A 22,900-nucleotide genomic window follows, 5' to 3' on the forward strand; every position below is an offset into this window, starting at 1 on the left:
GCCCAAAACGAAATCGAACGAGAAGTTGATTTGCTATATATTGCATACACGGCAAGATGAGTTTCACGAAAAAGCAATCCTTTGTACGAAGAGCAATCCTAGTCCAAGCCACATCATCCACGATCCCAGCCTACACTATGCAGTGTAATGCTATCCCTCACATAGACTACTCTATAATAATGCAGCTTTCTCTCTCACAATCAAATTTTTAAGGGCCATTAACAAAGTCAGCTAGGCAATAATTGTCGTGGTGCCCAAAATGAAATCAAATTAAAAATTGATTTGCTATATGTATATATTGTATACACGGCAAGATGAGCTTCACGAAAAAGCAAGCCACTAACTCAACAAATTTGTCACACTGTCACGTAACTTTCAAAACGCCACTCATCCTATCTATCTATCTATCCACTACATTATAATTTATAAGTGCTCTTCCCCTCTTCTCCCCAACACCACCGGCCACAATGATCACGTCACCTCCTAATAACCAACCCGTTCTTAATGACCCAAGTTTGAGATCAACGTGGGCTCATTGTGCATGGGTAGCATGTGGGTGCACCGTGGTGCTAATCTCTCTAGCAAAGGCAATAATGGGTGCAGCCAAATCACACATATGGCTTAAGCCCATTTTAGCAGGTTTGGTTGGCTACGTTTTAGCTGACCTTATGACTGGAGTGTACCATTGGGGTATTGACAATTATGGTAGTGACTCAACTCCAATCTTTGGTTCCCAAATAGATGCATTTCAACGTCACCATAAGTGGCCATGGATAATCACTAGGACTGAATTTGCAAACCTCTCACATGTCCTTGCTCGTGCCGTTACATTCACAGTGCTACCAATGGTCTTTGCTAGTAATGATCCGATATTTCATGCTTTTGTTGCTGTGTGCTCGGGTTGCATTATGTTTAGCCTGCAATTTCATGCTTGGGCTCACATAACAAAGAGCCAGCTTCCACCACTGGTAAATGCATTGCAAGATATGGGATTACTTGTGTCACGTTCAAAACATGCTAATCATCATAGGCCACCTTATAACAATAATTATTGCATGGTGAGTGGGGTTTGGAATGAATTTTTGGGTAAGCAATAGGTTTTTAAGGCTTGGAGATGATATTTTTCTTTAAGCTAGGGATGAGACCCAGGTCCTGGAGTGAGCCTAGTTCTAATTGGACCGAAGAGACTGAGTCTCAAGGGCTGTTCAATCCTTCGACTATTCAGGCAATGAACTAAGGCTACCAAATAGAGAAGGTCGTCTGTGCAATAGTATAATTAATAATATATTTATTTGTCTTGTGGTATAGCAATTGTTAGAGATGTATTAAACATATTAACTTCTCAAGCTTATCTATTATGTATGCAAGACAAATCTCTTACTTGTAATAGTAGTTTAAAGTTTGGCATCCTATATGTACTATGTATACTTTGTACTACACTCTTACATAATAAAAATGTAACTCTTTTCTTCCGTAAATGTAAGCTAACAAGGTGAATCACGTAACCGACAAGGGTGAATTATATAACCAACCTATTCTCGTATTCCTATTTTATGCTTCTTCTTCGACATATGCCCTACCATATACAATATGGTATACACATCAATGCTAATATATTTAACAGCAGACAAAATCTAATGTACATATTCCATTAAAAATCAAAGACAAAAGATTGAAAGTTTCTTAATTTTGCTACAAAGTATTTATATCAATGCAAGGAACGATGGGTCAAATGAAACAGGCGTTAAATGATTTTATAGAGAGGAGAGAAAATTCTAGAGGGAAAGAACAAAGAGGGATAAGTAAGCGAGAAGGTTGACTCTTTATTTGCTTCTTTGTTATTTTTTGATTTCAAACTCTTTATGTTTATCCAAAACTCTTGATATGTATCTGTACAAAACAACTCTCTGTAAATGAGTTTTTTTTTTTTTATTGGACTCTGTAAATGAGTTAATTATAAATTCAAGAGACTTAACCGTATTATGAAAAGGCAGCACAATACCAATTTGTTTTCAACTTATACTCACTGAGAAAACTGGAGGTTCTTTTTCTGACCTGCCATTTTTGTCCATATCCTTCCCGTCACTGTCTCACTTTGCTTTACTATGACTTTTTTTTTATTGGCTACTAGCAATAATTATATTGTTTTCAAAGTGGTTCCGTTGTTGAAGAAAATGGAACAATCGCCACCTATAGTGGTGATGGTACACCACATTATTCAAATTTCATAGGTGAAAACAACTTTTGATCTTCACTCTTATTTTATTTATGGCTAGAGCTAGATTACAGATATTAACAACCTCCATTGTGAGTCTGGAGTTGTTTTGAAAAATGTAAGAAAAATTAAGTATGAAGTTGTTTATGAATTCATAGTGAATAACATTCTTTTCATTTCCATTTTGAAACATGCACACCATTTGTTTGACAAAACTTCTCACTTGATCTTACTGTGAATATTTATCGAAGGTTTCGTTTTTCCCTCTGCAAGAGTTTCTGTTTTGGTTCAACATATAGAGAGAGACACCAAAGAGGCCTGAAAGGCCTATATAAACATGTGTTTGCCATGCCGCCATCTGTGCTTTTCGGTAGTTTTATTACTTCTAACTTTTTCTTTTAATATACAAAATGAACAAAATTCAAAGGAATGTTTAAAATCATTATTACACTTTTTTGTTTTCTAAGCTGCTGGATAACTCTTTGTTTTAGTGTTTTTATGTAATTATTTATTTATTAAACGTTGAAATAGTTATCTTCGATATTTTATGATTTTTTTTATAGCCCTTTTGTTTTCGTTATGATCGAGTATAATCGGTGTTTTTTTTTAATAATTTTTTTATTGTTGTTGAGAAGGAATGATGGGGAATACAACCCAATTATTGATGTTTTGGTTTTGTCTACTTAGAGCATCCACAGCAGTGGAGCTAAATTTTTAACTTTTTAGCTACACACAAAGTTATTTTATCTATTTTCCCTTCTCACATTCTACAGCAGTGGAGCTATTTTTAGCTTTTAACATAATAAAATAATATAAACACTACAATAAAATAATATTTCATTCATCCACCAACTTCCAACCACAACCACCGTCAAACCCATAAAAATTACTGTACAACCACAACCCCACCGTGCCATCAAATCCCATCAAAACCAGTGAAGAAGAACAAAACAAAAACTTAGAAAAATCAACACAGCACCGAAGGGCACGATTTTAGTATCGGTGGACGAGACCCATGCCCGATACTCTGTCCGATTCAATATCGGTGGACGATACCTGCACCGAGGGGCACGGTTTCATGGTCTTCACTGACAAATCGAGCCTTAACTGATACAGACCGCCCGATTTTGCTGCCAACGGCGTGGCTCGGTCCTTCACGATCGAAATCGGAGCAAGGCAACACAGTGGATTCAACACAGCCAAACCGAAACCCATGCCCGATACTCTGTCCGATTCGGTACCGGCCGACGAGACTTGCGCCAATCATCTCTCTTGGTTTCGATCTCATCGCTCTACTCGTGGGTCTGAGGCGGATGGCGGATCGGCGGCGTGGGTCTGAGGCGGATGGTGGCGTGAGTCTGAGGCTGATCGGCGGTAGGTCAGTGACGTCGAGCTTCGGAGTTGAGAGAGATGAGGTTCAGAGAGATGAAAGCTTCAGTGCACAGAGATGAGAGTGACTGAGAGAGAGACAGAGAGAGACAGAGAGAGACAGAGGCTTTGAATTATTTTAATCGGGCCCGAATTAAATTTTTTTTTTTTTTATAACTTTCAGCTACAGTGCTCATGTATTGATACATGAGCACTGTAGCGCAAAGCTAAATTTTTTTAACTTTGCCTCCACTGCTGTAGGTGGGTTTTTGTGGTTTGAGTGGAGCTAAAATAGCAATATAGCTATTTAGCTCCACTGCTGTGAATGCTCTTAGTTATAATTTTATATCTGTTTTCTTTTCTTTTTTTGCAATTTATATATAGGTGTGTATACTTGAATTTATGATACATATTATGTTTGAAAATTGAGGTGAAGATCAGGTAACATTGTATTTTCTGCTAAATTATTACTGGTGTTTTCATTATTCTCATCTCTGCTTCTTTTTTTTTTTTTTTTTTTGGTTGATAAGTCTGATCTCTATTTGTTCTGATTGAAACATTTGGTTCCATTGGGTTGAGAGGTGAGACCTATAAATAACATCGTATTAATTATGGTATTATAAAATTTTAGAGAGAATCTAGAATAATAAATCATTGTAATTTGTTACTTTGTAAGAGCACTTGCATTAGTAAGTGCAAAATAGAAAAAGTGTTGAGATATGCACATTTTGACCAAAAAACACCCACAATAGTGGGTGTAAAATTGTGCATAAATGCACAAGTACTACAGTAATTGTGTATATATGCACGGTTACTGTAACTTGTACATTTAATATTTTGGTATATTTTTTTGTAGTATTGGGTCTGTGAGAGAGAAAGGTAGTGAATGAGGAAATAATAAAAAATTTGTAAAAGAATGAATCTTTTACTGAATAAATGTGTAGAATAGATAGACTAATGTAGGCGTTTTGTAAAAATTGGTGTGTAAAATAGAAAAAGTGGTTTTTTTGTGCAAAATAGACGGAAAGTTAGCAATGATTGATGCGGTTGCTCTAAGATGCACATGTGACTTCTAGAGGTCTTTTTATCTTTCTTAAGTAAGAGCAACTGCATCAGTCAATGTAAAATTGTGCAAAATACAAAAAAGTTGTTAATTTTACATATTTTAACCAAAAGAACACTCCCATCAGTGCTTGTCAATTGTGCATATATACAAAAGTGTCACTGTAACCGTGCATATATGCACTGTTATTGTAGCTTTGCATATTAATATTTTATTAATTTCACATTTCGCTCCTTTTTTTCTCTCTTCTCCATCTACAAAACCAACTCAGGCATCTCTCCCTCATCATCTTCTTCTTCCTCTAACACACACAAACACACCCATACACACAGACACACCAACAAACCCAGCACCGCAAAATCAACACAGACCCACCATCCACACAGACCTAGCACCACAAAATCAACCATAAAATCAAACACACCGCAAAATCAACCACAGTCACACCACAAAATCAACCAAAAATCAAACACACCCACACACGGATACACCAACAGAGACAAAGAGAGCATTTTTGTGAACTTGTGGTTGTGGGTTGGTGCTTGGAGGAGATCAGAATGTTTGGATTGTTGCTTGTGACCGTGAACAGAGAGAGAGTTTCAAATGGGGAATGGAGAGAGAGAGAGAGAGAGAGAGAGAGAGTTGAGATAAATAAATAAAAATTTAGAAAAATGATTATTTAAATAAAATAGATGGTAGAATAGACAAACTGATGTGGGCGTTTTGTAAAGATGGTATGTAAAATAGAATTAGGTTTTTTTTTTTTTTGTAAAATAGAGAAATTTTGCATTGATTGATGCGGTTGCTGGCATCATTTCTTTCTTTGTATTTGTGTTTTGTAATATAAAATTGAAAATTAATTTAGTGAGAAATGATGGCACAGACCCATGATTTCAAGCTAGGGAGCTGGAATATAAGGGGGGGGAAAAAACTCCAAATAGGCATATATAAAGTATTAATAAATTATAAATATACAAAATTGTTGTTTATTAATACATTAAGATGCAATCATCTACAAAATAAAAAAAAATAAAAACAAACAAACAAACACTATATAATGTTTTTTTTTAAGAGTAGGCTGGCTAGGATTTTTTTTTTTTTTTTTTTAAGTTAGAGCATTCATAGTAGTAGTGTTAAAAAATTTAGCTTTTAGTACTTGAAAAATATATTTTATCTATTTTACCGTCTCACTTTACAATACACCTAACATCAAATATTCTATTTTTTTACCACCTCATTTAAAATAATATAAACAACTCATTAAAATAATAAAGGAAGAGATATAATTTGAGCTTTTTAATTAAAGGAGGGGAGTCAATCTTAATAAAATATTGTATTTTATTTTTAACAACTTGCTACAATAATTTTTTTTTTTCCTAAAATACAATCACTATTGTGAATGTTTTTGTTGTTTTTGTTAAATTTTTGAGTTGGATAGTTATTAGTTAGGTTAAGCTAGCTAGACTAATTGGGGAGGAGGGAGACCTAAAGTTTTGGAAAGAAGCTCAACTATAAAATGTAATATATATATATATATATATATATATATATATATATATATATATATATGTGTGTGTGTGTGTGTGTGTGTGTGTAATAAAATAAAATTGGGCCGGGGCCCAAGCCCCCTTGGGCTCCCATCTGGGTCCAACCCTGTGAGAAATATATTAAATCAGTCAACTTGAACAAATTGCAGAATGTTTTGGACAAAATTTAAAGAAGCAGCAGTATTTCGTACAAACAAACAACCTATGTTGGAGGGAAAAAATAATATATCTTGGGAAGAAAAAATTAAAAGAAAAGTCTAAAAGATAATGTGGATTGTTTCGTACAAACAAACAACCTATGTTCCAAGTTAATTTTGAGCACTTAAATAAGTGCAGTGATAGATAATAAAAAGTAAAATGGAATGAAATGATATATAAGGAAAATAGCAATTCCATTCCATATGGCTGTCAACAATAACTGAATGTGTCGTTTTATATATATTTTATTTTATTTTACTTGAAGTTCAGGATTTTCTTTTTGTTTTTTTTTTTTTTCCTCTTAGGATTTTATATAGGTTGAATTGAATACTACTTTGAACTTTCTTCGCTAAATTAGTGTTTTTCATTGATTTAATTTTGTGAAGGGGTGCCAAGCTTTTGGAAGCGAAAGGGCTAAACTCTAATTTTTCTTGGGCCCAAGTTGAATTTTTTAATATTATATGTACTAATTTTATTTTATTTGGTAATATTAGAAGTAGGGGTGGCAATTCGTGTTCGCGTGTCGAGTTCGTGTCGTGTCAACTCATACGTATCCCACTATATAGGTCAACACTAACCCGACATGTTTATTAAACGGGTCAAGATTCCTCAACCCTAACACGACCCATTTATTAAACGAGTCAGTCGTGTCAACCTGTTTATCTAATTTTATCAAAATGAAGAAAAACATTTATGAAAAAACAAGCAAATAAATATTTTAAATATAAAATTCAAAACTAATGAGTAATTATATTACAAATAATCATTCAAAACTAAATCATATCTCAATATCATAAATAATCAGTCATAATACATCAAAGAAAATAAACTACAACAACTAATAAGTTTATATACTTATAGTTTGAATGGTATATTGATAAAATTTCATTTAATTAAACGGGTCAAACGGGTTCTATAGGTTGAACCCTAACCCAACCCGTTTATCAAACGGATTCGTCGTATCAACTCGAATATGACACGAACCCATTAAGTCTCAACCCATAACCTGTTAATTTCGTGTCGTGTCGTGTCGTGTCGAGTTCGCGGGTCGTGTCCAATTTTGTCACCCCTAATCAGAAGGCATGGGGCCATTGAATTATGTTTTCTTTTGATATTATTCATGTTTGCAAAATTTTCAAAACATCAAAAATCAGTTGTTATGTTATTAATCAAATATTAAAATTTTAAGTTTTTGTAACTTAAAATTATGCATAAAATATAAATTTATAAATAGAATGTTAACTTACTTCTGATTGACATGAAATTTGATAAATCACCTCCTAACCATCCCATTCTCAATAACCCAAGTTTGAGATCAACTTGGACCCATCTTGCATGGGTAGCATGTGGGTGCATCAAAGTGCTAATCTCTCTAGCAAAGGCAATAATGGGAGGAGCCAAATCACACATATGGCTTGAGCCCATTTTAGCAGGTTTCGTTGGCTACGTTTTAGCTGACCTTACGTCTGGAGTGTACCATTAGGTTATTAACTGTTAACGTGTATAGTGTTATGGGCTTTAGGCCTAACTAGATTACTTGTATAGCACATATTCTTGTACTACACATTTACTTGTAGTGCACTCCTATGTCTCCTATATAAAGGTACACATGTATATTCTTTAGTTAAGAAATATAATACTATTGAATTCAGTATTTCTAACATGGTATCAGAGTCACTGCTCTAACCTTTTCCTAATAGTCTTGTCTTTATTAGTGTTACTTCACTCTCAACATTGCTTCCGCCATCATAGTAGCCGCCGCAGCCTCTCGCTGCTGAACCTCCAACATCTCCCAACTGTCGTCCTTAGGTTCCGGACCTGCAGCCGCCACTGTTGAGGAGTCCCACACCGCAAAGACCACTGCTCTTCTCATCACCGACTCAAAAATTACTCCGATTAATTTTCTGCAGGTACCACTGAGATTGTCTTGCGCTTATCTACTCACTTGTGCAAGTCTTGTAGCCAACGAAGTCCACACATGCCCGCACGCCACTCGCCTCTACGCACCGCTACCCACCTCAGTTGTACATTCACGCGCCACCTCTGTTGGTCATGCGCGAACACCAACCTGCTGACGTCATTCTGCCACGTCATCCCTAATTGCTGGCATCATTCATTGACGTCATTCCCTGACATCATCTTTGCTTGCGTCATCCAGCAATTGACTTTTTCTTTCAGCTTTGACTGTTGACTTCCACATGGTTGATCATTGACTTTTGAGGCAGTTTGACCGTTGACTTTTTCAGGGGTTAACTTTTGTGCAGTCCAAGTGTTCCTTTCCTAGTTTTTCGCATAGATTTCATTTTTGCAATCAGTTTTTGCATATTTTTTTTCTAAATGCAGAATAAGGATAGGTCTTCTTCTTGTTGCAATAATTGTCGCCGACAATCCAGCAAATGTTTTTGCAAATTTCACAAACATTTTGGCCACAATATTGATACTTGCTATTATCGCAACAAATCAGTTATTTCAATTTCTGCTGCTGTTGTTGCTAACACTGAAAGTGTCCAACCAATGGCTCCCGTCTCTGCACAGTTTAAGTCTTCAAGTCGCACTTTCACCATGTCCACAGATGACCTTAAAAACATCATCGCTAATGTCATTCGTATGGTTGGTAATGCATCTCATTCCTCTTCTCTCTCAACTTTATCTGGTATGTCTCCTTCCTCTTGGCTTATGGATTCTACTTGTTGCAATCACATAACACCTCACTTGTCCTTATTTTCTGAACTTAAACATGCATCACACCCTCTTAATATTCGCATAACAAATGGTTCCACAATGCCTGGTCATAATATAGGTTTTGTTTCAACCTCCAACCTTTCAGTTCCCAGGGTCTTTAATGTTCCTGACCTTTCTTATAATTTGTTTTCTGTGGGACAATTAGCTGAGTTGGGTTATCGCATTATATTTGATTATTTCAGGTGTATTGTGCAGGATCCAAGGACAGAACAGGAGCTTAGGACCGGTCCTAGAGTTGGGCGTATGTTTCCCGTGGACAACCTTCGTCTTCCACTTGTTGCTCCTGTTTCTGGTGCCACAACTACTGCTGTTTCTTCTATTCCTCCCCTTGCACTTAGGAATGCTCGACTTGGTCACACATCTTCTTCTCGAGTACAATAATTGGCTTTTAGAAGTTTGTTAGATTCAGTGTCTACAGAAAATTTTGATTGTGTTTCATGTCAGTTAGGAAAACAACCATCTTTGTCTTTCAGTACTAGTGAATCAATATCCACTGATATCTTTGACCTTATTCATTCTGATGTTTGAGGGCCTTCCTCTGTCTCTAGTATTAGTGGATCTCGATATTTTGTTGTCTTTGTTAATGATTACTCTCGCTATAGCTGGATTTTTAGTATGAAACATCGTTCTGAATTATTGCAAGTATATCCTAAATTTGCAAAAATGGTTAAAACTCAATTTTCCAAACATATCAAAAAATTTCGATCTGATAATGCTCTTGAGTACACTTAATATGCTTTCCAAGCTGTTTTGCATTCCTATAGCACTGTTCATCAACTAACTTGTTCAGGTACCTCTCAACAAAATGGTAGAGCCAAACGAAAACTTTGTCATATTCTTAACAATATTCGTGCTCTCCTTCTCTCTGCCAAAGTTCCTGCTCCTTTTTGGGGCGAAGCTGCTCTTCATGCTATTCATTCTATTAATCGCATTCCCAATCCTGTCATCCAAAATCAAACTCCATATGAGCTCCTTTTTTGGTCACTTCCAGACTATCACCACCTTCTCTCATTCGGTTCTGCTTGTTGCATTCTTCTTCAGCCACATAAGCATAACAAACTTGAGCCTAGGTCAAGGCTTTGTTGTTTTCTTGGCTATGACGAAACTCAAAAGGGGTATCGATGTTATAATCCTGTTTCTCATCATCTTCGTATCTCCCGCAATGTCGTCTTTTGGGAACATCACCTCTTTGTCAAGCTCTCTCACTTCCATGCTTCTCTATCTTCCTCCTCCGTCTTAAATCTATTTCCAGATGAAGCATATATTTCTTCTGTAGTTGCTCTTAACCCTCCTGTAATTGCTCCTGATTTTCGTGTAGACTCCTCTGTCCAACCACCAGATATCCTTGATCCCTTTCCTAGTTCCCCCTTTAATGAACAGGTGGAAAAAATAAATAGGTCAAAGATGAGCTACCCAAACCTAAGCTTGGATCCCCTGCTCCTGCTTTGCCTGAAGATCTTGCACAAGACATTCCACCTCGTCACTCAACTCGGGTAAGATCTATTCCTGCACATTTACTTGACTATCATTATTACACTGCCCTTACTACATTGCACGAGCCCCACACCTATCGTGAGGCTTCCACTAACCTTTTATGGCAGATTGCAATGAAAGAGGAACTTGATGCATTATCTAAAAACCATACTTGAAACTTGATCACTCTCCCTCCTAGGAAATCTGTGGTTGGTTGTAAGTGGGTCTACAGAATTAAGACTCGCTCTGATGGGTCCATTAAGCGCTACAAAGCTCATCTTGTTGCAAAAATTTTTACATAGGAGTATGGGATTTATTATGAAGAGACCTTTGCTCCGGTTGCTCGTATCTCATCTATTCATGCCTTCTTAACTGTTGTTGTTGCTGCTACTACTAGTAGTAAATGGGAGTTTTTCCAGATGAATGTCAAAAATGCATTCCTTAGTGGGGATTTAAGTGAAGAAGTTTATATGCAACCTTCTCCTGGTCTCTCTGTTGAATCAAATAAAATTTGTCACCTTCCACGTGCACTTTATAGCCTTAAACAAGCTCCACAAGCTTGGTTTGTCAAATTCAGCTTTACTGTCTCTCGCTTGGATTACATGGTCAGTCATTATGATTCTGCTTTATTTTTTCGTCTCACTGACAAAGGCACTATTTTACTTCTCTTGTATGTGAATGATATGATCATAACTGGTTATGACCTCAGTGGCATTCAAGAACTCAAGGATTTTCTCAGTCAGCAGTTTAAGATGAAAGATCTTAAACATCTCAGTTACTTCTTGGGTCTTGAACTCACTCATTCTACAAATGGATTTTACATTACTCAAGCCAAGTATGCCTCTAAACTCTTGTGTTGGACTCACTGATAGCAAGAATGTTAACACTCCAGTTGATCTTAATGTGAATCTGACTCCCTCAGGGAGGAAACCATTGTCTAATCCTTCTCTTTATAGACGCTTAGTTGGCAGCCTAATTTATCTTACTGTTACTCGTCTAGACATTTCCTATGTTGTTCACCAAGTGAGTCAGTATCTATCTGCTCCATGATCGACTCACTATGTTGCTGTTCTGTGCATTCTTTGGTACCTAAAGGACACTCTCTTCCATGGTATTTTCTACTCTACTCAATCTTCTCTTATTCTCCGCGCATTTTCAGATACTGATTGAGCAGGAGATCCCACTGATCGCAGGTCCACCACTGGTTATTGCTTTCTTCTTGGTTCTTCTCTGATTTCTGGGCGAAGCAAGAAACAACCTCATATGGCCTGCTCCAGTTTTGAAGCAGAATATCGTGCCCTTGCTGATACCACATCTGAGCTCCTTTGGCTATGATGGCTTTTCAAAGACTTAAATGTGCCTACATCCTTTACTACTCCTCTTTATTGTGACAACAAGAGTGTCATTCATATTACTCACAATGATGTCTTCCATGAACGGACTAAACACATCGAGATCAATTGTCATTTTATCCGTTATCATCTTGTCCGTGGTGCTCTCAAGCTAATCTCAGTCTCCTCTACAGATCAACTTGCAGATATCTTCACTAAGTCACATCCTAAAGGGCGTCTTCGTACTTTGGTTGACAACCTCAAGTTGGTCTCACATCCACCTTGAGTTTGAGGGGGGCTGTTACTTGAATAGCACACATTCTTGTACTACACCTTTACTTGTACTGCACTCCTATACCTCCTATATAAAGGCACACATGTATATTCTTTAGTTAAGAAATACAATATTATTGAATTTAGTATTTCTAACATTAACAATTATGGTAGTACCTCAACTCTAATCTTTGGAGACCAAATAGATGCATTTCAAGGTCACCATGAGCAGCCATGGGCAATCGCTCAGAGACAATTTGCAAACAACTTACACGCCCTTGCTCATGCCGTGACTTTCACAGTGCTACCAATGGACCTTGTTGTTTTTTATCCAATAATATATTATGCCTTTGTTGTTGTGCAGTCAGGTTGCCTTTTGTTTAGCCAGCAATCATGCTTGGGCTCACAGAACTAGGAGCCAGCTTCCACCACTGGTAATTGCATTGCAAGATATGGGATTGCTTGTGTCACGTTCGGAACATGCTGGCCATCATATACCACCTTATAACAATAATTATTGCATAGTGAGTGGGATTTGGAATGAACTTTTGGATAAACAGCAGATTCTTAAGGCATTGGAGATGATGGTGTTCTGTAAACTAGGGGTGAGACCTAGGTCCTAGAGTGAGTCTGGTTCTAACTGGACTGAAGAGACTGAGACTTAGGGCCAACTGCCGTGGCTCAACCCTTATGTCATTTTTTTTTTTAGATAACCCTTATGTCATTTAGATAACGAACTTAGGCCCCCAAGTAAAAGGAGACCCTAAACAATAGTATATTATATTTAATTGTCTTATAGTACAACCAAAAAATAGTAATAAAAAATTAAGGCCAAAAAATTTAAGTTCTTCACTATTGGCCAATTGAATGTATTTTTTTCTTATTGTATGAAAAATTTAATGAATAAAAGTTTTTTTTTAATTGTCCTATTTTATAAATGTCGTGCAATTTGTTAATACATTTTACTTTGTTTGCAGTATTTTATTAATAGTGTTAAAAAAAATTTTATTCTCGTAAACACATGGAAGGTGAATAAACTCATCCCTGATCTCTTTCTCTGTCAAAATTAAAATCAAAATTAATTATTTTCCAAACAAATTCATTACTAAAAAAAATTCAATGATCAATACAAAAATACCTAAAGTCCAATATTGCCAAGAGAGATAATGATTACCTCAAAAATTATATTTATTTTTTGAGAGAGTTTCAACCTATGGCATCCACTCTTAATGATAGCTCTTTATCATGGTTTTAAAAACTGGTACAAACAAAGAACCGTAAAAGGGACTGATTACTAGTTTTCTAGTCTGATCAGGGTCGAACCGATGGTCGAACCGGTGATGTCATAATTAATAATTTTTTAATTAAATAAATTAAATAACTTATATAATAATTTTATAGTAACTAATACTATTTACTTTAAAATTTTGTATCATAAAAATTTAATCAAAATCATTAAAAACAAACTTATAATAAAAAATAAATAACTAAATAACTCCCCTACTATTCCACCTACCTCCATTGGCATTAAATTTTCAAGAAATGATATGTTCACAATATTTTCACAACATTTTTACAACAAATCCTAAGTGGCAAGTTGTTACTGGTTGTTATTGTTGGGGCAAAAAAGTAATCTTAATGTTAGATTCAAATTTGAACGAATAACAACTAACCATTATGATTTATTGTGAAAATATTATAAAAATGTTATGGACGTAGCATCTCTCTAAATTTTCTCCACCTACCCCACTTTCTTCTCGAACCGATGGTCGAACCGGTGATGTCATAATTAATAATTTTTTAATTAAATAAATTAAATAACTTATATAATAATTTTATAGTAACTAATACTATTTACTTTAAAATTTTGTATCATAAAAATTTAATCAAAATCATTAAAAACAAACTTATAATAAAAAATAAATAACTAAATAACTCCCCTACTATTCCACCTACCTCCATTGGCATTAAATTTTCAAGAAATGATATGTTCACAATATTTTCACAACATTTTTACAACAAATCCTAAGTGGCAAGTTGTTACTGGTTGTTATTGTTGGGGCAAAAAAGTAATCTTAATGTTAGATTCAAATTTGAACGAATAACAACTAACCATTATGATTTATTGTGAAAATATTATAAAAATGTTATGGACGTAGCATCTCTCTAAATTTTCTCCACCTACCCCACTTTCTTCTCCTTTTTCCCATTCAGTGAAGTAGTACATGATCATCAATTCAAATTTGCTTGCATTAAATTTAATTCACCTACCCCCACTTTCTTCTCCTTTTCCCATGAATCAGTATTTACTTCTACACAAAATCTGAATCTAATTCTTCATCACTCATCATTTCTTCTCCTCATTTTACACATCTTCCTCTACCTCTCTCTCTGCCAAGCAAGGTTCAACCTCACTCCACAGCTAGCATGTTCCCAAAATATCATTTCTTTTACAACAAATTAGTGTTGCTTCTTCCCCAAATTTTGTTTCTTTTACAAGAACTGAAGATGAGAAAAGATTAAGTGTTCATTTGCTCAAAATATGGCAAGGCCGAGAGAAAAAGGAGGCTGAGGCTAAGGCGTGTGAGGGAAAAAGGTGACCACCAAATTCCAAAGCCGAACAGAGAAGTCAAGAAAGAGTGAGAGAAAAAAAAAATTTAGAGGAAACAGAGGCTGAGAGTGTGAGAGAGGGTTGTGAGGGAAAGAAGAAGAGAGGATATGAGTTTTTAGGGTTAGGTTTCCCCAAAACATAGTAGTTTTAGGTTGGGAAAAAGGTCAAAAATGGTGTACTTTTCAATCTCAACACAACCGGCCAATAACTGATTCAACTATACTGGTTTCCAGTTTTACGGTTAAACCGGCCGATTTTTTACTATTTTCAGTTTTTAGTGATTTTCCAGTTTTAATCATAATCGAACTGCATTAGTGGCCAGTTCCCGGTTGAACTGGTTGGACTGGCCAGTCCGGTCCGGTTTTTAAAATCATGATATTTATCATCAAACCAAGACACCAATCAGTTTTTGGTGTAGGCGGGGATTGAACCCCAGATCTCTTATACAACCATCAGAGACTTTACTAGTTGAGCTAACTGGAACCCACAATATTATATTTATTTGATACCAATTGTTTAAATTAAATTTGCAAATTGAAAATTTTAATAGAAGTTTTACAAATAAATAAAAATACTCCAATTACCATATTCTCAACAACAAAAAAACTAATATAAATCAATTACATGATCAAGGATATGATTACTTTTATAGAGTATTTATGTTACATACAGACCATGTTACTGAACCTTTTGATGTAAGGACAATATATTCACCCAGGAGTGAGTTTAGTTTCTCAAATGAATGCAAATACCATGTTGAACTTTCTCCAACTAACCCAACAATTGGCATTGTAGTGTGGATTAATAATATTTTAGAGTTAACACACAAAAAAGCATTCTTCTAAATTCTACATCATAAAAATCTTACCCAAAAATAAAAGTTAATAAAAAAAAGTCAGGAAACTGATTTTTCTGTATTTTGTTCCATTGGTAGTGATTCAACAAGATTCTTTTGATCTCTTCAATTTCCAGAATCTCGTTTTCTCAAAGGAGTGTTGTAACCAAGTGTTTGTAGGAAGTCGAAAGTGAAGTCATAAGCATCAACACTTTATCTTCATTATTCAACTTCATATCGATTTGCAATAGGTCACTAACAATCAAGTTGAACATGTGGATATACTAAGCCAAATCCACACTCTTTTTGCCATTTTGGGTCCACTTAGTTTCCGATTAAGATTTAGTTTATTTGTGAGGGACTTGGGAAGTTGGGCATGTAATGGCCCCCCAAGTTCAATTATAGAGGCGGAGCAAAGAGGGGCAATTGCTCCAACCTCCCCCTAAAAAAGGCTCATTATAAAATAGGAGATAAGAACAATAAGTGTGTCCCCCTCCTTCTTTACTATACGTATGATATTGATTCCACACACACACACACACAAAAAGTATGACATGTAAGGAAAAAATAAAAAATATAATAATATGATATATCATTCAAAAGAAAATCAAACACAAAAAAATAAAGAATAATCATCAAGAAGTGGACGTTATAAATTTAAAATATTATGATATCATAAATAAAATAAAAAGAAAACAAATAAATAATAAAAGACTCGTGACACTGTTATTAGATAAATGATTAGAAGACTCGTGTCTTTAATGACAGTTGAAATTCAATTTTCTTATTCTGTGACACATTTTAAATACAAATCAAACTAAAAATAAATATAAACAAACACGCACATGGTGCTGTGTTTTGTAATGTAAAATTGAAAAGTAATATAGTGAGAAACATATTAAATCAATCAACTTGAACAAATTGCAGAGTGTTTTGTAATGACAAATTTTTTTGGGTTTTTTTTGGGGGGGGGGGGGGGATAATATATTTTGGGAAGAAAGAAAAAAGTCTAAAAGATAATGGGGATTGTTTCGTACAAACAAACAACCTATGTTCCAAGTTAATTTTGGTTAAAAAGAGCACTTTAATAAGTGTCGTGATAGATAATAAAAAGTGAAAGGAAATGAATGATATATAAAGAAAATAGCACAAATTACAACTTATCCACTTGTGGTTTAGCTGAAATTTAAGTTGCCTACCTATGATTTAAAATTTGACACTTTACCTACTTGAGGTTTGACCAAAATTTAAATTACCTACCTGTGGTTTGAAATTCCATGATGAAAGTGTTCCGATAGATAGTGTTTTATCTTAATTTAATCTTGTATTTTTATGTTTATTGTGTTTTTGGAAAAGAGAGACATAAAAGTGGAGCAAAATTACATATTTAGCTTGGTTTTTAACAGATGTGGGTTATAGAAATCTAATTGAGCTAACCTCAGGTGGGTAAAGTGTCAAATTTTAAACCACAGGTAGGCAACTTAAATTTTGACCAAACCACAGGTAAGTAAATTGTAATTTGCCTAAGAAAATAGCACTTCCATTCCATAGGGATGTTTACAATAACTGAACGTGACATTTTATATATATATATATATATATATATATATATATATATATATACTTTTTTCTTTTTCTTTTTTTACTTGGAGTTCGAGATTTTCTTTTTGGTTTTTTTTTTTTTTCCTCTTTGGATTTTATATAGGTTGAATTTAATACTACTTTGAACTTTCTTTGCTAAATTAATGTTTATCATTGATTTAGTTTCTATTGCCTCAAGTTACCTGCAATATGTATTAGCTAGCTTGGAGCCTTGGAATCAATGAGGTTATTAGAGGAATCTTTCTTTATAGGATTCCACTCAATGCATTATCCCAAATTTGCTCTTTAAACAATATGTACTTTTGATTTGCATGGGGTAATTTTTACACCTTTTCTTTGTAGATAATCTATTAATTATATGTTCTGAAAATGAATACCTTATGTTATGGAAACCACAGAATTTTTTATTGAAGTAAATTTCAACATTTTTCGGGGTATAATAGGTAGATGGATGAAAGTTTGAACATGAAATTTTTGGTTTCAATGGTTATGAATCTTTTGGTGTAGGAAAGCTTGAATTGCTACATTAATAGCATCCGAAGATTTTTTTTTTTTTTTTTCTTTTTCTTTTTGAGAAACATAAAATACTGTTAGCTTTCAGTTTTGGTTTTGGGTGTAGTTGTAGTTACGATTTTGGATACATTGTCAATTGACTTTTTCTTCATTCATTTAGTTTGTCATATAATCCTCTCTCTTGAGCATACCAATTCTACTATTTCAGATCGATGTTGCCAAGAAGTCGTACTTTTTCATTTAGAATCCACCATGGCACCGTAAGGTCCATATAAGACGTCCATCACCCTCTTTGTTCAAGTGCTTCTTTTAATTCTTACATATATGTCAATAATTATCTAATCAGTGTTAAAATAATAGATGCATGACATTAGCTACTACTTGCAAAGTGGAAGTCCAAGTTAAAATTACTTTGCTATTTTACAAGTGTTTCTATAACAATTTATTTGCTAATTGTGATCTTTAATTTAGCTTTATTTTTAAAAATTTACACAGATTCTGTATAAATTTTTAGATTTTTGTTGTAGTGATCGCTTGATCATGATAAGATGTTGGCTGCTTCTTCCTTTTCTTCCTACATCACCAATCTCAAGCACTTTGTGACCTTGGGCTCTCATGAAGGCTATCTATATTGTTAAATATTAGCATTGATACACCATGTTAAATATGCTAGCATGGATGCGGAAACGAAAGCATAAAATATAAAACACAATAACACACGAGGGTTACGTGGTTCAGCCTAATGGCCTATATCCACGAAGGAAGCCCTAAAGGCTACATCAATAATATATTATAGTGTAATACAAATTCTGTTTTACAATGACTCATAACATGTGTATATATAGCAGACTAAACCCTAGACTAATAGACTTCTAGTACAAGTAGAAGACTTGGCTTGCACACAAAGTAAATTAGGTTTGAGCTTATACTAATGGGCTAATATATCTCTAACATATATGTTCTTTAGATTTCATTTTAGCTTTTGAAATTGATTTTTCAAAGTTAAGGTTTGTATTGAAGTTAGATTTTTTATGTATTGCTTCTTGACCATGACGAGATCTTGGATGTTTCTTCCCCAAGCACTTGACCTTGGAATTTTATGAAGGTTATTTGTATCTATTTTAGATTTTCTTTATAACTTTTGATCTTTGATGTTTCAATGTTCAAGTTTTGTATAGAAGTTAGATGCTTGATCTAAGACATGCTATCAAAGAGATACTGGCAAAAGCAAAGTCTTATATGCTTTACCAAACCTGCTAAGTAGGGAGTTTAGTTCCACAAATGAATGCAAATACCATGTTGTACTTCCTCTGACTGACCCAACAATTGGCATTGTGATGTGGATTAATAATAATATCTGAGTTAACGCAATAAAAGCTTCCTTCTAAGTCATAAATAAAAATCCAGCAAAAAAAATGGTACTGAATAAAAAAGTCAAACAACTGATTTTTCTGTATTTCATATTCAATTTCTGACCAAAACTTTTCTACAGTTTTATGCATATCAGTATTATCAGAGCCATGCTCCGAATAGAGAATTGTATAAAAAGAGAAGGTGAAACTTAAGCTTTTAACTGTGCTAATCTGTAAATCTTTACCACTATTGAATAACTGCAGTTGTGAAAAAATCCGATCACTTACAGTCTCAGATGATGGCAGTCCTATTTTGCCTTGAAGAATCAATCACAATCTATGCTGATATCCCTGTAGCTTCTTTGGGTATCAAAAACAGAAATGCAATTGGAATGAAAGTGCAGAGGACTTGAATGACAATGCCTACAAGAAGGTTGTCAAAAGAACCAGAAGAGATGTTCAAAATAGAAGCCAACCCAGCAATATATTTATTTGTTTAATGAATAGATGCAGTTTATCAAAAATAAAATGGTTGTTAACAATATTAAAACACTACAATAGACAAATATTAGCATACCCATGAATTCCCCATAAAGAAAATACAGTTTGTTCTTCACTTTGAAGTCTTGATTCTTCCAATTTTTTCATTTGGTAAACAATGGTTGCAGGATTTCCTGTGGTTTTTTAGATTTTGAGTCAACGTAGATCCTTGAATAAAAGCCACTCTATTGTCAACCGTAATTTGTAGTTAAGAGCTCTAGGCCCCGTTGGGCTACCTAGATTCGTCTCTAACTTAAAACAGTTTCTCTTATTATTGTAACAAACAAAACAATCATGAATTGCTACACTTAAAATAGTTGAAGAAATGCAAGTGAAATTTTTATTCAAATTGTAATTTTGGACCACCAATTTGATTCACTAGACTTTTTATTTATTTATTGTAGAGCAAACATCTTTACTAACAAACATTTATGATTTATTGCACAATGCATATGGGTCATTATTGAAATAGAGAAAGATAGTCAATAACCTTTTTAATATGGACTAAGGATGTAAACTAAGGTTACAATTTCATTTAATATTATTTTTTTATTGAATGTAAATTATGACAAATTCACCATTGGATTACATTTTCTTCTTATATCCTTTATATTTTAAAAATATCAAAGATCAATAACTATGTCATCAATCAAATATTAAAATTTTAAGTTTTTGTTATCTAAAATTATGCATAAAAAACAAGTTTATAGATTGAATGGTAATTTACATCCGATTGGCATAAAATTTGACATTTGTGTTAAAAATATAAAAAGAATATGCAATTTAACGATTAAATTTTAAAAATATGTAGTCATGTTAATTTTTTAGTGAGAGTATAGCCTAAAGCTACAACTAAGTTGGGCTACAATTAAGTTTGTTATCAAATTTTGTACTTGCAATATATACTATAAGATGAGTCCAAATCTTCTGTTCCAACTTATATGCTCCACTCTATGTCACACCAAACATATCAAGCCACGTGGACATTACTTATTAAACACAAAGTGATGACTTAAACGGAGTCAATCTCCTTCCCAACTCACGTTACAAAAAAGAAAGAAAAAAAAAATCACAAAACCACTCAACCACCATTAAAATACCCAGCTACAACAAGATTCCACCAACGTGACTACATAGAGAAGACGACCACGGTGAATCTCAACAGCAAAGAACAAATTTTGCAAGCCTTCATGATCAAGATCAAGCCAATACTTTGATTTTTTATTCTTTCTCACAAACTCATATGAGATTGTTCCTCACACAAAAACCAAATTCATTGTACAAATATGGAGGTTAGGGTTTTGTGGGCTCCTTTGCTTTCTATCTATTATTTTGATGTATAAAAGAGAAAATTGAACTGGTGGTGCGGGCTAGGATCCCTGTGAGTTTGGGTGTTAGAATAGCTATAGGGGCTAGGATTATTTTTATGCATCACCATGGGTGGTGGTCCTGTGATTTTCTCTTCTTTAAGTGTACCGAAATAAAAGTTGGTGGCTGACAAGCAAGATCCACCTTTGTCAACTTGTCATCTTCTCTAAGTGGCCAAGGTGGTGGAATCGATTGGGTTATGGCTAGGTAAATAAAATTTTCTTTTCTTATGGGTTTGGAACGTGAGTTGGGATGTAGAGAAGAATAGGAGATTGACTCTGTTTAAGTTATTAGTTTATGTTTAATAAATAATGTGCATGTGGCTTAATATAATCGGTGGAATATAGAGTTGTTAGAAATACTGAATTCAATAGTATTGTATTTCTCACTTAAAATAATATACATGAATGCCTTTATATATGAGGCATATGAGTGATGTACAAGCAAATATGAGTGCGATACAAGTATTACAATGTGTGCTATACAAGTAAGTAACCTAATTGGGCCAAGCCCACAATACATACGTTAACAGGCCCCCTCAACCTCAAGGTGGATGAGAGACCAGCTTGAGGTTGTCAACTAAATCACGAAGGCATCCCTTAGGATGGGACTTGGTGAAGATGTCTGCAAGTTGATCTTTGGAGGAGACTGAGAAGAGCTTGAAAGCACCATGAACAAGATGATAACGGATGAAATGACAATCAATCTCGATATGTTTAGTCCATTCATTGAAGACATCATTGTGAGCAATGTGAATGGCACTCTGATTATCACAGTAAAGAGGAGTAGCAGAGGATGTAAACACACTTAAGTCCTTAAGAAGCCATCGTAACCAAAGGAGCTCAGATGTGGTATCAGCAAGAGCACGATATTCTGCTTCAGTACTGGAGCGGGCCACAAAGGTTTATTTCTTACTTCGCCAAGAAATCAAGGAAGAGCCAAGGAGAAAACAATAGCCAGTGGTGGACCTATGATCAGTGGGATCTCCTGCCCAATCAGCATCAGAGAATGCACGGAGTACAAAAGGAGACTGAGCTGAGTAGAAAAGGCCATGGAAGAAAGTGCCCTTCAAGCATCGAAGAATGCGCTAAACAGCAGCATAGTGAGTCGATCGTGGAGCAAACAAATACTGGCTGACCTGATGAACAGCATAGGAAATGTCTGGACGAGTGACTGTGAGATAGACTAGGCTGCCAACCAATCGTTTGTAAAGAGAAGGATTAGACAATGGTTTCCCCCCCCCCCCCCCCGAGGGAGTCAGATGCGCATTAAGCTCAACTGGGGTGTTAACAGTCTTGCTGTCAGTGAGTCCAGCACAAGACAAAAGATCAGAGGCATACTTGGCTTGAGTAATATAAAGACCATCTGAGGGACGAGTGATTTCAAGACCCAAGAAATAGCTAAGGTGTCCAAGATCTTTCATCTCAAACTGCTGACTAAGAAAGTCCTTGAGTTCTTGTATACCCCTAAGGTCATCATCAGTTATGATCATATCATCCACATAGAAGAGAAGTAAAATGGTGCTTTTATCAGTACGACGAAGAAATAAGGCAGCATCATAAGGACTGGCAGTGTAACCTAAGCGAAAGATAGTATAGCTAAATTTTGCAAACCAGGCTCGAGGAGCTTGTTTAAGACCATACAATGCACATCGAAGGCAACAAACCTTGTTTGATTCAATGGAGAGACCTGGAGGAGATTGCATGTAAACTTCTTCACTCAAATCCCCATTAAGGAATGCATTTTTAACATCCATCTGAAAAAAATCCCATTTTCTAGCAGCAGCAACAGCCAGGAGGGCACGAACAGATGAGATGTGAGCAACTGGAGCAAAGGTCTCTTCATAATCAATCTCATACTCCTGTGTAA

General features: G+C 34.9%; 1 protein-coding gene and 1 pseudogene across 1 annotated transcript; both read left to right on the forward strand.

Annotated features, from left to right (window-relative positions):
- Positions 1-346: 346 nt before the first annotated feature.
- Positions 347-1,471, forward strand: LOC142641714 (fatty acid desaturase 4, chloroplastic-like). Its single transcript, XM_075816190.1, has one exon. It carries the CDS (start codon positions 468-470, stop codon positions 1,095-1,097), a length of 630 nt encoding a protein of 209 aa, XP_075672305.1. The 5' UTR covers positions 347-467; the 3' UTR covers positions 1,098-1,471.
- Positions 1,472-7,649: 6,178 nt separating this feature from the next.
- Positions 7,650-12,875, forward strand: LOC142639438 (fatty acid desaturase 4, chloroplastic-like; annotated as a pseudogene).
- The last annotated feature ends 10,025 nt before the right edge of the window (positions 12,876-22,900 follow it).

The sequence above is a fragment of the Castanea sativa genome, chromosome 6, assembly GCF_040712315.1.
Source record: "Castanea sativa cultivar Marrone di Chiusa Pesio chromosome 6, ASM4071231v1".
NCBI classification, from domain to species: domain Eukaryota; kingdom Viridiplantae; phylum Streptophyta; class Magnoliopsida; order Fagales; family Fagaceae; genus Castanea; species Castanea sativa.